Here is a 15,828-nt window from a genome sequence, read left to right as displayed (position 1 = left end):
CACTTTGGTTAATTTGTTATCTATCCAGAACATATTGTTTATTATCTCATTGTCCTTCACAAGTAAATTAGTGTATAAATGTCTCTGCTCTCCCCCTTTCTGATTCTATGATTATAGGACCTGAAGGTATCAATTTAAATAATTCAGCAGATGCTGCTCTCTGTAACTATAATTTCAGACAGGATCTTGGATACTTTTTCTGAAAAGATTGTCAGAACAAGTCTTGTCTCTTGGATGCTCTCTTAAACCACAGTCATGGTGTGCCACCCAGAGTTGGGATAGTAGAGCCTGGGCACAGGGGCTTTGGGGAGAAGATGAGGTCCTTTCCTGTCAAGTATCCCCTCTACATTTCCCTAGAGATGAGTAACTTTAAATACATCTTAAAAATAAATGCATCTTCCCATGAAAAACACAGGGAAGAAAACAACGTCTCCAGTAGCTACACAGATACAATGTGTGATGGAAAATTGATGCCTAATATGGCACAAATGATTACCTATGCAAGTTTTATTTAGCTATGACTCACTTCTAAACAGATAATTCCTCATCCTGCAAGGGACAGAGTGGAGAGAGGGATAAAGAATATCAACCCAGCCTCAGTTTATCTTGCTGGCAACACAACAAGGCTTCCTTAAAATGTCCATTTTCCCTCTTCTGTGGTGACTTCTACTGGGGTCGACATTCCATGTCCCACTCTGCATGAGATAACAGTCTGCATTTCCATGTGCCAAAAAGTATTTTTAGCACATATTACAATTCCTTAGATGGAAAGCAAAACGCCAATGTTGTATCTCAGTCCAGTGGTATCACTTCAGGCTACAGCCATGAGCTGGTACTTAAGTCATACATCCTTAATTATATCAGATACATAGTGGGATCACATTCTGAGCCCTGGAAGGTTGCTGTGGTATGTCATGTGTCAAATCACACCACAAGCAAAAAATATTCACTGTACCTTTTTTGGGCAGTTCTTGGAAAATATAACCTACGTGTACATTCCCCTTCTGTGCACGTGTAGCCGGGCACCAGAAGTGAACCTGGGCTCTGAATCCCCAGGGTGCCCTGTCTGAGTCTCTCCCAGGGGTTGATTTAGTCACCCTTTCCTGCACAGCAACTACATCAGTGTAGTGAGTGGCAGCCTTGGAGCTGCTGCCTGACCTTCAGGTACTGCACTGAGCCACTGCTGAGCCCAGACCCTGCTCCTGGCCCTCACCATCTTCTCAAGGATGATGTACCAACTTTTCTGAGTCTTTCCCTGATTTAAGCACAACTAGAGCTCCACATGACCACACAAAATGCTCCAGCAAACACAGCAGAAAGTAGGATGACAGCAGGTAGCTGTAGGGTGGGAGAGGGTGGACAGATTCTTTCTTGCAAAAACAGAACTGAACACACCAGAACTGAAAGTATTCATTAAACTACAGGCACTGCTGACTATCAACAGCATGAGCTACCTACCAAAAATACCCACTTTGTCCTTGTCTTGCTTGAAGACAGGTACAGATGAAACTCTTGGGAGATAGAAATCTCTGGCATGAACCATGATATTTCCTGAGGGGAAACTTTGCAATGAGACCTGATGTTCATGGAAGCTTAAGAGACACAAAAAGCATCTAGACAAGGTGTATTCCATTTATTCTTCTGCCTGTATATTTCTGGGCTGTCTCGTTTTTATGCTCACTAGGGAAAAATACAATCTCTAATTTTTTTTTTTTCCAAAGCTAAAGGATTGATAAAGAAGAATCCCTTGTGGGTTTGGGATTTTTTCTTTTTTATCTGAACAATTATTTTAACATTTTAAAATTGTTTTTAAAATTCAGAATCGTACCAAACTGAGAGTTATAGGATTTTTAACAAACAAGATTTTGTTTAACCTCCATGTTTTTAGAGTTAAGAAAATGGTCCTTACAGAAAATTACTTTTCTGTAAATAACCTTTTAGAGAAATGATTCACGGAGCACACAATGACCAGAAAACATGTTTGCTATTTCACAGGGACAGCTGGAGCAGGAAGGGAAGAGACTTCTGACCAGGTACCCATCAAATGATGACATGAGATATGTGACCTTCCTAATAGAATTCTGGAGCATCTGTTTAAGAGTATGCTCCTGCTGACATGACTTCAAATCCTAACCAGAAATTAGTTCTCATCCACAGCTGTCTAAAGCCCAAATAAATTAGCTCATGTTTTTCACATTGCTTCATTCTGACAGGAAAGACTAAAATGTTTGCATGTCATGAGTATTGTATGTTGCAAATCTTGGCCACTAAATAGAGCTTGATATGGTCTTTCCTATTATTTTGATACAGCTCAACATTTTTTTGGTATAGATTTTAGAAGATAAATTACTGCTGAAGACCTCGGAAAAGAGGTATAGCCAGTGAGTGTTGAAATTCTACCATTCCTCAGAGAATATAAAATTATTGAGGGTCGAGTATGTATTACATATGAGCAAATGCTTCAGGCTTATAATCATGTGACTTTTGTGGTCTTTATTCATATTTGGATCTAGTTTGATTCAGTAGAATGAAAGGGTCTAAACTTAAAAATATTTTTTTCTGCAACCATTGTGACACCTTTTCTTTGTTTTTTAAACAGATGGGGGATGCCTCCTCAAGAAGAGTAGAATAAAGAAGTCACGCACACTAACTCGTACTGGCACAAGTGCTTTTACAAAGAATAAATTGCTCACTGGAAAAAATACAGCTATGAATTTGAAAGTTATATCAAATTACTATGTTCAGTTGAAACCTGATCACAGTCCCTGCAACCTGTAAGTATTTTTAAAACTGACAAAATTAACAGAAACCTACATATCATTTATTCATATATCAACATGACTGCAAATAATGGGATATTGTCTCCACTTGTCACAAATGGAAACTTGAGCTGCAGAGAGATCTCTGACTAGGCAGGCCCTCCCTGGCTTTACTGTCCATCCTGTCCTTTCAGGGTTCTTAGAAAGGAAAGAGGACAGGGTATGTCCTTAGGTATATGTCATGTTTACATTGACCTGCCCTCTCCTGTAGCTGTTGGCAGGACATTCTGCAAGGAAGCTCCTGCGTTTTACAATCTCTCAGTTTTGTTTTCTAGTCTACCAGAGCTTAAGTCATGGCAGAGGGCATTTCTTTGGCTGCACAAAATAGAGCAAAGGGGTCCACTTGTGGTTATATGTATTTGGGTTGATTTATTCTGTGAGGGGCAGTGTGGATGACTGAACATAAGTGATCCATACTGCTACAAGTTTTCTGAGTCATTATGCCTTAGACTTTAATGCACATACTCAATAAAGACCATGGTGGAGGTAGAGCTGCAATGATTCCTGGAGGAGGAGGTTTCAGTGATCCCTGAAAGAAGGTTCTTCCTTGTCTAAATGGGAGTGTTGGGAAAACTTCACAGTGCTGGGGATTTTGCCTGTCCTTTCACAGTGCTGTCAAGCCATGGGTAGCATTTCAGATGTTTTCTCAATTACTTTTGTTTACGGTGACTTCGTGAAGATAATTCTATTTCACTAAAAATCACCATTATTTACACCTGTTTCCAGGGCACACCATCCTTGGATTATCATTCTAGTGTGATCACTTACCTTCTTATTCTTCACTGCTCAGGACTGTAATGCGAGATAATGGAATAATGCTGGAGAAAGGCTACAGAGTAAGCTTCTGTATAGTTGAAAGAGACAGAAAACGAAAGGATCTGCAACCACTGCATAAATAAGCCACTTGACACCTTTAAAAGCTTCAACTTATTCTATTTTTGGAATAAAACTAGCATCTGTGCTGACAGTTTATATGCCAAGTTTCAGCTTGATGCAAATTTGAGAAATCCTGAATAAAAACTGCTAAATCTCAGGAGCACATAAACACTACCTGATCTTAGCTGGCATTCAAAATAATGTAGCTAAGCTGCAGTATTGATATAGTACACTACTTCATACTCTGAAAGATAGAAACTAATCTTCTTTAGACATGCTTTAGTGTACAACTGGGTCACCTGAAAGGTTATTATAAATAGAACTACTTGGATAAATACAAATGACATCATAATTTGGCATTACTGTCTTGGGAAGGAGCCTGTACTCCTGCAATGCTCTCCAGCAAATCAGGCACCTTTATGCTCAGTAACAGTAAATTCTGCAATTTACTTTTTACAATTTTAGCTGAAAATGTGGGAGACTGTGTGTATTGGGTTGAACTTGGCTAGACACCAGACACCCACCAAAGCCTCTCTATCACTCCCCTCCACAGCTGGACAGGGGAGAGAAAATATAACACAGGGTTCATGGGTAAAGGGTAAGGACAGAGACAGGTCAGTCATCAAATGCCCTCATGGGCAAAACAGATGCAAATTAGAGATATTAACTAAATTTATTACTAACAGAATCACAGTAGGATAATGAGAAATAAAATAAGACCTTCAAAATACATTCCCCCCTCTTCCCAGCTCCATCCCCTCCCCAGCAGTGGAGCAAGGGAGTCAGGGAATAGGAGTTAGGGTCAGTTCATCACACGTTGTTTCTGCTGCTTGTCAGAGAGAGGAGTCCTTCCCCTGCTCCAGCATATTTTCAACAAGTATTATAATTTATACAGGGAACTGGTACAGCTGTTTATTACCTCTTCTTTATATTCAAACAGTGTTTTGTAATTCCAGGATTCTCTACTGCCTTACTATGTGTGCTCAGGAACTCCACTGAAGGTGAAGGCTTTTGCAAAAAATATCAAAGTATTTATGTTTTAAGGAGAACAAGGGCAGGAAAATTTTAAAGGGAAAACATTTCCTGAAAGATAATTCAGGAGAAAGTCAGATATATGAATCCTATTATCTAGACCAGTTCTTTGCTTTTATAATGCTTCTGCCCCTACAGTCAAGCACTGTAGTAGAGTTTTCTTAATACAGGGACACTGTGTGGGACAAGGACAGAGGATGGATTATTAACCACTTGGTGCACATTTTCTCTGAAGGTGAGAGAAGCAAAACAGCATTATTTGTTCATTCATTAGGTAAATTCAGTCACCATTAATTTAATCACCAGTTGTGTTTGCATAGCTCCTTCTATCCCACACAAACCATAAAGAGTTCTTTGTGCTTTTGGGGGGACAAGGAGGTTTTACTAGAACAAATGCTTTAGGAAGGAACAAGTTTAAAGTGAGTGTGAGCATTTATGTAAAACAAGCTAGACAGTATCCATAAAACACATCTTGATCTTACTTACTTACATTTGTGGTTTTATTAAAGGCCCTTGGTGAAAGCATTTATGCAACATGCACTGAGCACTGCCTGTGCCAGTGGCGCAGGTTGTTTGAGTGGCATCCACATCACAGAGCACAGGGATCCCCTTGGCACTCATCTGTAAGCACTTCTGGTGCTTCTGGAAGATCATGAGTTGTGTCACTTGCTGCCTCTTGCTGGCACACAGGGAACTTCTCGTGTCTGAGCCCACACTGACTGAAGAAATGTCCTGAAGCTGCTGCTTCCACCCAAACCTGCTGTGAAACCTCAGGTTTGCTCCTCAGAGGTATGAGCATTTCAGTCTGTATGTGTGATGGGCCTGCAGTGACACTACAGAACAGTGTGGGGTCTTGTTGGGAATTTTTCTTTCCCTTCTGTGGTCTGTGGCTGTGGCATAGCACTGCAGGGTGTTCCTTGTCTCTACTCTCATAGCTACCCCAGGCAAGTTGTTGAAAAGCAGCCAGTGGGGCTAGAGCAGTGCCTAACAGGAAATCTGCGACTGATAGCAGTGGGGAAAAGTTAAGAAAATCTTGGGAAGAATAAAGAGTTGGGTTTGAAACTGATGGTTTTTACAGGAGACAGGAGAGAGAGTCCTCTTACACTTGTAGAAAAAAACTGGCTTTCTTAAACAACTTGCCATGAGCAGGGAAGATGGGTAAGTAAGTAACCCTGGAAGGGGAAAGGCTGAGCCTAGGAAAGGCCAGGCTGGCACAGCACCCAACAGGCTCTGCTTAGCCTGGTGCTGAGCTGGGGCACATCAGTGCCTGTGCTACAATTCTGCAGCTGGATCCAAACCAGGTTCCTGCTGCACAAGAAGAACCAGATTTTCAGACAGCTGTCCTCACGGCTTGCTCTGCTGCAGGAACAGCACCACTAACACTTGTAGAAGCTCACCCTCCACTTTGGATATCCCTAGGGTTGTAGCCACAGATGAAAAGCAGAGGTGATTTATTTTACAAATCAGCCTGAAACGTCTGGCAGGAAGGTTGCAGATTCAATAGCAAGGGCTGCACCATTCAATGGTAGGGCAGCATCTGCCCCAGCCCTCTGGTTCTAGCTACCATCATATGTTTGGCAAAGGCCTTTCTTCCTTGGGAGATTCAAGACCTCCACCAATTCAGACATCTCTCCTATTTGTAGATGTTAGCCATCAATAAGAAAGGCAACTAGAGTTAGCTAATTAAAATACTGGAAGAAGCAGACACTGTACCCATCCCATTTAGACATTACAAAGGAAATACCACAGGCTGCATTACAAATGTGACAGTCCTGTCTCAATTGTGCCCAGAACAACATATGGGATTAATATTGTCTGTACCATTTGCCCTAACAGTTTCAAGGATACTCGTGCAAATCACTGTATGCACGATCTTATCCCATATTTATTGCCTCCAAAGCTCGAAACCTAGGTACTTCCACCCTGACAGACATGTCTGCCAGCTAATAAGTAGTTTCCAAACAGCGGGAACCCCGAAAGCGGTGCTGTCTCAGCGGGGCCGGCCCCTTCCCTGGGAAAGCCCTGGAAAAGCGCTGGAAAAGCCCTGGAAAAGCCGCCGAGCCGGCACTGGAGGGAGCTGCAGCCCCGGCTACCGACGCCTCCTCGGCACCCTCCGTTCGCTGCCCAGCGCCCTCTGCTCCTCTAGCTCCTCCTTGGCAAGCAGGATGAGCGTATTGACATTATTTAAATTGCATCTCTCGCTGTCACTTCTGTTCAAGAGCGCCGTCTTTTTGAAGAAATCAGACTCGTTTGTTAACCGCTATGTAAGTGGGGATTTGCGCAAAGCCATGCTAAACAAATGTTAATTCTAACAGTGGTTTACAATTTTATAGGTCACATGACAAAGGTACAGAAGCTACTTAAACATAATTACTGCCACCTCATTTGAACCTTCTTTAGCATGGCATATTTGTTTCTTATTTCCAGTTTGAATAGAAATTGGATAAAATTCTGTGCCTAGTATCTGTCTCTATCTCATTTAAAAATAAATTCCAGATCAGACTTGACAAAAGTAGTGGGCTATCTCCCAGCCTTAACGTCTGTCCCCTGCTGCACCTTGGGGAACACCATGCTACTGTTACATTCTGTACAAGTGAAATTAACTGAAATTTAGATTGAATAACCCACACCAGATTTCTGGAGAGAAGAAGTGGAAAAAAGTAAAGCTGAGAGGTCACTAAGTGAATGCCCTTCACTTGGTGAGTTTTTCTCTTGCCATGTCTTTCTTCCAATGTTCGCATAAAGTGCATTATCACAGATAAGCTCCCACTAAAAAGCCATTGCACTTCTAAAAGAGAGGCTACTAAAGGCAGATAAGGGCAAATATATCCAAAAGGAATATTATATTACCTCCATGGCAAGAGGTAATATAATATTCACCTTATTCTGGCAGACGAAAATGAGTTAATCACTAACCTACAAGATAATCTATAGCTTAGGCACCAGAGTCCATAGGCCTTTTTTGTTTGGCTGGAACAGCTGTTATATTGCACCAGTCAGTGATGACAAGGAACCCAAAGTGAAAACACAACAATGCCAATAGTTACAGACAGAACCTCTGATTACCTCTTCCTTCTCTGTACTAGGAATGCCCAAGCTGGATGCATCTCATCTGGTGATGTACCTTCAATCAAATGTTTACCATTTGCCAAAGAGAAAGACATAACTGTCTGCCAAGACAATCCAATTTGCATGTAAGTGCTTCAGATGATTATCCAAGTTCTTTGTACCATTTTTTAATAAATGTTTATAATTTTATTTTTCAAATGAGACTTTTCAAGTACTAGAGGATAGCCAAAGGGTAAGCAAGAACAATAGATCCATCCAATGTTAGTCATAAGGGAAATAACATGGACTTGGCTTAGGATGGTTTGAGTGTACTTAGCTTATGTGCTTCTGGAATAAAAGAAGTTTTTCTCTCTTGCAAACGAAGGTGTATGATGCAAGGACTAAAACAGTAAGCCAAGCTCAAGCTTGACATATTTTCAAATTTGCAGCAACAATAACAAATATAAATGGACTAGCTTGTTCGCAATGGCAGATGAATTCACAGTCATTTGGACTCTTGGGCAAAATTCTTCAAATTTATACCTTAGTCCAAGGAAAACAGGTGGCTGCAGAAAGGGGAGGTTGGACAAGACTGGGGTCATCCCTTACAAACTCTGAGGCTGTGCAGTATCAGAACAGTCATGACTTGTGAACTTCCATCTTCCCTAAATGATTATGTGGGCAGGTGGCACAGGAGGGTACCACAGCTCTGGAGTTAGCAGGCCAGGGAGTCCAGAAGCTACAGTGTCTCTAATTTTTGTGATTCACATGGCGAGTGTGGTGAGCTCTCCAACTGAGTCAGCAGAGTAACAGGTGGATTTCAGTGGCATCTTGCCTGAGTTCTGCTAAAAGGTCGCTGAGAAAGATGGTTCTTTGTAAAACATTTCCATTTCAATTAATCAGATCTTTCTGTTGAAACAGAATGTTTTGCTGAAAACCTGTTGTGTTGGAAAACTCCCAACCATTTCTTTCTCTCCTACTCCCATAGAGAGGAAATGGGTTGTCTCCAGCCTTTGCTTCCTCTTTTGATGTGTCAGTCATACTGTGCTTCCCCTTGTGCCCACTCAGGGTCCATCTCACAAAGCACACATCTCTTAAATGGCCCAAATCTTTTTTACTGGGAAGTGATCTTCAAAAGGTATAAAGAGAAGACATAAGAGAGACACAGTACAGATGTGTGATGGGAGTACATCAGCAACTGAATGGGAAAATTCAGCCTACCTTTTCTGAAGGACACATATTATTTTGATTCCTGTAATACCAGTTTGCACCAGAGATGTCTGACACCCTTTGATTTACTAGCAAACACTAGCAAACCATTTGAGGATCAAGGAAAATCCTGTAAAAGCCTAAACGTATTCCCTAATGTTACTGAATTAAACCAGGGGAGATTTTATCTATAGCTGAATTTGACTTCTGACTGCAGAGAAAAACGAGAGATCCAGTCAGTATCTGTCATGACAGTATTAGGCAGGGAATTTTGCCCTTTTTATTTTTTACATTTGTGTGTCACTCCCAAATGCTGGTCTCTGTGAGTGTATCTATTACTTGTAAGTATTTAGTAATCATTTGTGAACAAATGTTAGCATTTGGTTTGGTTCCATCTGTCACTCCTAGCGGCAGTCTGTGCCTGGCCACATCATTGCACAGAGATGTGCCAGTGACTCTTCCCCCTTCCTGACAACTCAAACTCTTTGGATAGAAGAGATGTAATTGTGAAGCATTTTAAAATAAGGTGTCAAGAAGGTCTTATTCCAGTGAAAGGGTCAACATCCTGCTAAGGCAGGACTGTTCTTCCATAAGTACAAGAAAATCTGTTCAGGGTCTGTGTCCCTCACAGTTACTCAGGGGTGGTACTGCAGTGTGCATATGTTTATCTGAGCCAGCAGCACGGTGTGCCAGCATGGGGTCCAGCGAGCCTGCAAACTCCTCTGGGAGCAGCAAGAACTGTAGACCCAGGCAATGTGTACTTGGGCATGAGCAATCACTTTCAGTTGAACTTTACCTTTGCCCCTTTCACCAAAAATTTTGGTGAAGTAGCTGGCACCATGTGATTTAAGATTTTTAAGCAGCTTACAAGAGATGTAAAAAATCAAGGAAAGTGTCCTTTGAAATACAAGCATTGAGTGTGTTTGGCCCTTTGTCAAGGCTCCCAGGCCAACAAATTCATGAAGTCTGTAGAATAGCAGCTGCATACTTCTGTTTAGTTTTGAAAATTGTTTATGTCGTATATCACACAAATCTTACTGCTAGAATGTCTTTATTCTGTTTTCTGACTGCTCCATTGCCCACTATGCCAGTTCATCACTTTGGCAACACATTACTGCAGGGTCTACATGCTTCACCTCATTACATGCAGCACTGCTTCTCCCAGGCAGCATCCATCCATGCTAGAAAACTGAAAGCCGATTTAGACATGTCTTTCCCAGCGGTGGTTATATCTCTGATAGCCTTATGGATCTATGAATGATATTGAAATACTTTTAGTTTCAAACCCTGGGCACGGGATGCATGCTACATTAGTTAGAAGTAAGAAAATGTGTTTGCTTGTTCAGTATTTTTTGCTCTCTTACAAAAATAGGAAGAAATTTTTTGTGCCTACTTTCATAATTGTCATGAGTCAAAATATTCATCTGAATTAATTTAGTTCAATAGAGCACTTCAGCTTCAAATAGCACAGGAGAGCATGGACAATAGAAATTGATGTCTTTGATGTTGCATTAGCTCTTTTGTGAGACAGTCTTGGTAAACTATTTCAGTGTTTTTGACATTCTCAAAAATCAGGCCTTTATAACTCAATGGAACTGAAAAAATATGAATCTGGTTCTATACTTGCCTTTCTACATTTATTTTTTTTCTTTACTTCATCTCTCTTTGCAGGCTCAAGGGAGCAAATCCTTCCATGTTTCAAGCTGGGACAGCTCCACAAAACAATTGTGCCAATTATTTCTAGCTGGGGACTGCCACTGGGTGTAAAGCTGCTTGTACTGAAGCTGTTGAAATTACTATCATTATGTTATTTCTTGGCATGGAAAGTAAAAAGATGAGTGAGTGTTTGGGGGGCTTTGTTTAAGTGCAACAGGCTGCTTATTCATGCAAACTGCTGAAAACCACTGGGAAGTAAGCACAGCAAGGAGAGTGAACTTCTTGGAAAACCAGATCTCGTATTTAACTTGGTAAGGAGACAAAGCCATTTCTTAATGAAACATTAAAAAACTCCAGGTCTGCCAGTTCCTTCAGAAAGGAAAAGCCTTTTTCAATGTGTTAGATGCAGTACTTATTGTGCCACTGCTTTTATGACTCTTACAGAAATCTTTCCCACAGCTCCTGCAGGAGCTACTTGTGTGGTGCCAATGCTCAAAAAAACCATCACATGTTTTTCTTCCACCTGGAAAACAATCTTGAAGATTTGTTTCATGTGGTCTGTAATGCTATTCACACTCTGTTCCTGAAGCGGGGAGAAAAACTCTTCTTCAGACACAAAATTAGAGTGGTCTGAAAGAAACTTGTTTTGTCTGGCAGCTAGTGGTTTGAAGAGCTTAAATTGGATGTAGGCTGGGGAACCCAACATTGTCCGCCTCTCATGCAGCAGGACTCCTGCAGCTGTACATACCAAGCCAAGTGGCAGGTCAGTTCCTCACAGCCAGTATGTTACATCTGGTCTACATGTGTTGGCAACCACTTCTGAAGCACCTCTTCTGAAGATGCTATTTCTTCACACACTTAGAGCAAAGCTCCAGCACAGCCAGAGAGCTGCACTGAGGCTCTGACACTGGATACCACATCAGGCTGCCCAAGACCTGCCTAAGTGGAGGGCCAGGACACACCACGGCACAGCCCTGGCACCGCTCGGGCTTTGCCACAGGGGACCGGACCATGCTCACACATTCATTACACATTCATTCCTCATGATACAGTGCAGTCCTTCACAATAAGGTTTTGACTCCACTATATGGTATAGTGGGCACGGTTTGACTTGATCATCTTGAAGGGCTTTAACAACTTTAATGATTTGACGATTTCTGTATTTTCTTGTTGGAGCATGACCCGAAGCGGTGAAGAATGTGTGTAAGGGTGACAGCGTGGTGCCAGCACGGCCTTAGAGCGGTGTGAGAGGTGCCACTGCCAGCAAGGCCTCAGAGCGGTGTGAGAGGTGCCACTGCCAGCACGGCCTCAGAGCGGTGTGAGAGGTGCCACTGCCAGCACGGCCTTAGAGAGGTGTGAGAGGTGCCACTGCCAGCACGGCCTTAGAGAGGTGTGAGAGGTGCCACTGCCAGCACGGCCTCAGAGAGGTGTGAGAGGTGCCACTGCCAGCACGGCCTTAGAGCGGTGTGAGAGGTGCCACTGCCAGCACGGCCTTAGAGAGGTGTGAGAGGTGCCACTGCCAGCACGGCCTCAGAGCGGTGTGAGAGGTGCCACTGCCAGCACGGCCTCAGAGAGGTGTGAGAGGTGCCACTGCCAGCACGGCCTCTGCCGGCACAGCAGCGCCCGGCACCACCCGCCGTGACGGAGGCGCGGCCGTGCCTAGCTGTAGCCCTTCACCCAGCTGTACATCTATATATTTTTATATATTTATGTTTGTGTTTGTCTATTTCTCGTCTATTTCCTCGTTGCCACTCCCGGGTCCCGTCAGTGCCCCACACCCGGCCCGGCACTCCTTGCCAGGGCGGCTGCGCGGGGCCAGCCGCAGCCCCGCGCCGGTTCCTGCGCCGCGGAGTTTCCGCCGCCGTGTCCTCCGCTCCCCCCGCCCCGCGCCGCTCCCCGGCCGCCGAGCGCGTTTCCCCGAGCCGCCCACGAGCAGCATGGCGGCGGCGTCCCCTCCCGCTGCCCGCGGTCTGTAGGTGGCGCGGCGGCGAGGGCGCTCCCGGCCACCGGCTCCGGCGGCGCCTCCGCTGCGCCGCGTCCCGCGCTCCCCCGCTCGCCGGGGCCGCGGCGGGGGCGGCCGGGCTGCGCTGCGCTGCGCTCCGCCCCGCCGTGCGGGGGCGTTTGGGCGCCCGGGAGCAGCGCGGCTGCTGCAGTGCCGCGGCGGCCGAGCGGAGCTGAGGGCGCCCGCGGGGGATTCTCGGAGGGAGGAGAAGAGGAGGTGCGCGGGGTCGCGGGCGCCCACGGCACTGAGAGGCTGCGGCGAGCAGAGACGCGGCCGGGAGCGGGACCATGTCGCTGCAGAGCCCGGCGGCTGCCGCCGAGCTGCCCCCCGGCCCCGGCGAGGGGCATCCTCCGGGCGCGGAGCTGAGCCAGGGCAGCGCCGCGGCCCCGTCAGCCGAGGAGGGCGGCGAGGAGGAGGAAGAAGAGGAAGAAGGGGAGAAGGAGAAGGAAAAGGAAAAAGAAAAAGAACAGGAGGGAGAGAAATTGCCGCCCATCCCGTCGGCGTCCACCGCGGCTGCCGGGGTAAGGTCCCGTCAGCGCCCGGGCAGCCGCCCGCGGGCCCGCCTGTGCCGCTTCGTGTTCGTTTGCTGTGTTTGCCGCTTTATTTGGGAGGAGAAAGGGAAGGGGGGAAGCATCGTCTTCATTTTCTTTCATGTTCCTTTCCGTTGCGAGGCTTTCATTCAAGTTTCTTAAAAATAACAAGTGCATCTGTAAGCAATGACATAATGAAGCTATAAATTCTCCATCCGCTGATAGTTAACATTTTACAACGGTCTGTTCTGTCGGGTTAGTCATGACTGAGGGTTTGCAGCATTGTGAATGTTCATTAAGGGTTCTCGGGGGTGGAGGGTTTCAGGTCTAATACGCTTAATGCCAAGAGAGGTAGCTAGGAAATACGTATATTTAACTTTTTCTTTAAAAATCTTTTCCGGTTTTTTGTGTTGAAGCAAAGATGACAAAACATTTTGATGAAATGACGAATGAATTAATGCAGGGGGAAAAAATGGGGGTAGGATATTTTCCTATAGCTTCATTTCAGAAGCCATTTTCCAGGTTTTTAATTATACAAGAGTTGTGCTTTTCTTTCTGCTGACCATACATTATTACAGAAAATTTTCCTGGCGTGAGTTGGGTATCTTACATAGCTTAACATTAGAACTTGTGGTAAGTTCCTTCAGTCCAACAACATAACAAAAATGTTACTAATCTTGTAGTAATACACTTAGGAGATTTTCAAATGTTCAGCAGTTCTGATAAGCATCTGACTTATTAGAAATTACCATTTATTTAAATTCATTATTTGAATTTAAAAGATTGCACATATAATACTTATAACTGTCAGGAAGTAATTGTGATGTTAAACTAAGTAATTGTATGCAAACTGCAAACTCCTTGGAGCAATTCTGCCAATTTTGTGTTTTGCCTAAATGTTCCAATCTGCTGAAAGACTTTCAGCTTTGTAAATCTGTCAGAATGTGTAAGAATATGTTTATTCTTGTGATTCAAATACTGATTTGGTGGGAGAAGTCTGTAATGGACGAGTGCCCAGGAGTTATTTTTACCTTTGAATATCTGCACCTTAGATTTTGAATGGCAAATTCCAGTCCCTTAGAATAAAGATGAAAGTGCTGGCCTAAAATGTGTCAGGCTTAGCTCAGCTAAGTGTGTCCCTGGATGGCCATATAGAATTCCAACGACCTTAGAGAATCAGGAGAACTTCTTAGTAGCTGGACATCTGTCATTTACCTCTGAAGTGTCACCCACAGGCAGAAGCTGTCTCAGTGGACCTGTGGCAGAGGAGCTCAGACTGGGCTGGGTGTGGTTGTGTGTCCAGTGCAGGGTGGGATTTGAATTTACCAAGAAACTTATATGGGGTTCAATAGTATGTTATGGGGGAGAGATGTCAAAGACTATCACCAAAGGGGGGATGGTTTGCATATCAGCATTCAGATTCTGGAAAGAAACTTGTGGAATGCTAAATAATTTGCTCCCTAATAAATAGGAACAATTGGAGACTTCTGTAGAGGAAAACCAGTCCAAAATTATACCTTTCAAGCTATGAGTGAAAGGGAAAATCCTGCTTCTTGTGCAGCCTGTTGCACTGTCACATGCCTTTTGGAAATCTGTCTTCCATGTCTTCTTGCACGGGGAAGAAAATACTTTTGTCCTCATTAGTATTTGCTTGCCTTATACATAAGGGTCTTGAGTAAGCAATGTTTGGGCTAATGCAGGATTTTCAAGAAACTCTATTAGGTGATCTTTTGTCTCTTCCAAGAAACCAGTCTGTATGTTCTCTTTGCAAACATTTTTTACTTGTTTTCAGCATTTCATTTAACTTCAGTAATGAAAAATACAGTTTTATAAAGTAGGATCTCTCCAGTCTTATGAGGGCTTAATGTTTTGGAAAACTTCCACTGAGAAGGCAGTGGAGTTGTGGCATATTAATATGATTTTAAGACTAAAGATTACTTTGATCCACTTACTCCTTCTAAGCACATTCATTCCTTTTGGTGGATGTTCACTTTTCTGATGGCAATGTGCTTGTAGAGTCTTAGGCTCTAAAAGCTCAGTGATCTCCTACAAAATTTTGAAGTAAGACATGGTGCTGTGCACTTGCCCTAGATTGCTTCCTCGGGTTGTCAGAGTTTCTCATTAATGAGCATGAAGTTTCCCTCCAGGGCCTCCCAATAAAGCCTCTGTGCATATGTTTGTTTAATACTGTTGGAACTGTACTTGAAACAGGATGATGGAGTTAGAGAGGGCATGCAGTTGCTGTTCTTTGTGATCACTGCTGAGGGAGGTGGCAGTAAGGAGAAAGTTTTTTAAAAACTGTTCACCTACAGTATTTCAGTAACATGGCTGGAGTAAAACCTAGAAAGCTAAATCAGTCAAAAAGGCTGTCACAATAATTTATTTAACTAAGAACTCGTGTTTTCAATTCTCTCTGCTATCTATTCCCTATTAATCATAATTAGACTAGTCTGTGCTTCAGAGCTTTTCTGCCTGGAGCATACATTTTGTGACAGAGCAAATTAAACTCAGATCTGGATTTGTTTAAAAGTTATTTTTCAGTCACTAATGTTTGTCCAGGGTCTGTTTTTCTCAGGTCACTTGCCAGGTGATTTTTAAGAATCATCTTAATGATATTTGAAAGGTTATAGACTAAAAGGAAATGTTGATCTGAAAA

At 43.5% G+C, this 15,828-nt stretch overlaps 1 protein-coding gene across 1 annotated transcript in view; it reads left to right on the top strand.

Annotated features, from left to right (window-relative positions):
- The first annotated feature begins 12,929 nt into the window (after positions 1 to 12,929).
- HECTD2 (HECT domain E3 ubiquitin protein ligase 2) overlaps positions 12,930 to 15,828 on the top strand; it is a 30,909-nt gene continuing 28,010 nt past the window's right edge. The window contains exon 1 of the mRNA XM_062496314.1: positions 12,930 to 13,163. Coding sequence (XP_062352298.1) covers positions 12,930 to 13,163 — 234 coding nt within the window. The remainder of the gene's footprint in view (positions 13,164 to 15,828) is intronic.

Source organism: Cinclus cinclus, chromosome 7 (assembly GCF_963662255.1).
Source record: "Cinclus cinclus chromosome 7, bCinCin1.1, whole genome shotgun sequence".
In the NCBI taxonomy this organism is placed as follows: domain Eukaryota; kingdom Metazoa; phylum Chordata; class Aves; order Passeriformes; family Cinclidae; genus Cinclus; species Cinclus cinclus.
This window is presented reverse-complemented; position numbering and strand designations above follow the sequence as displayed.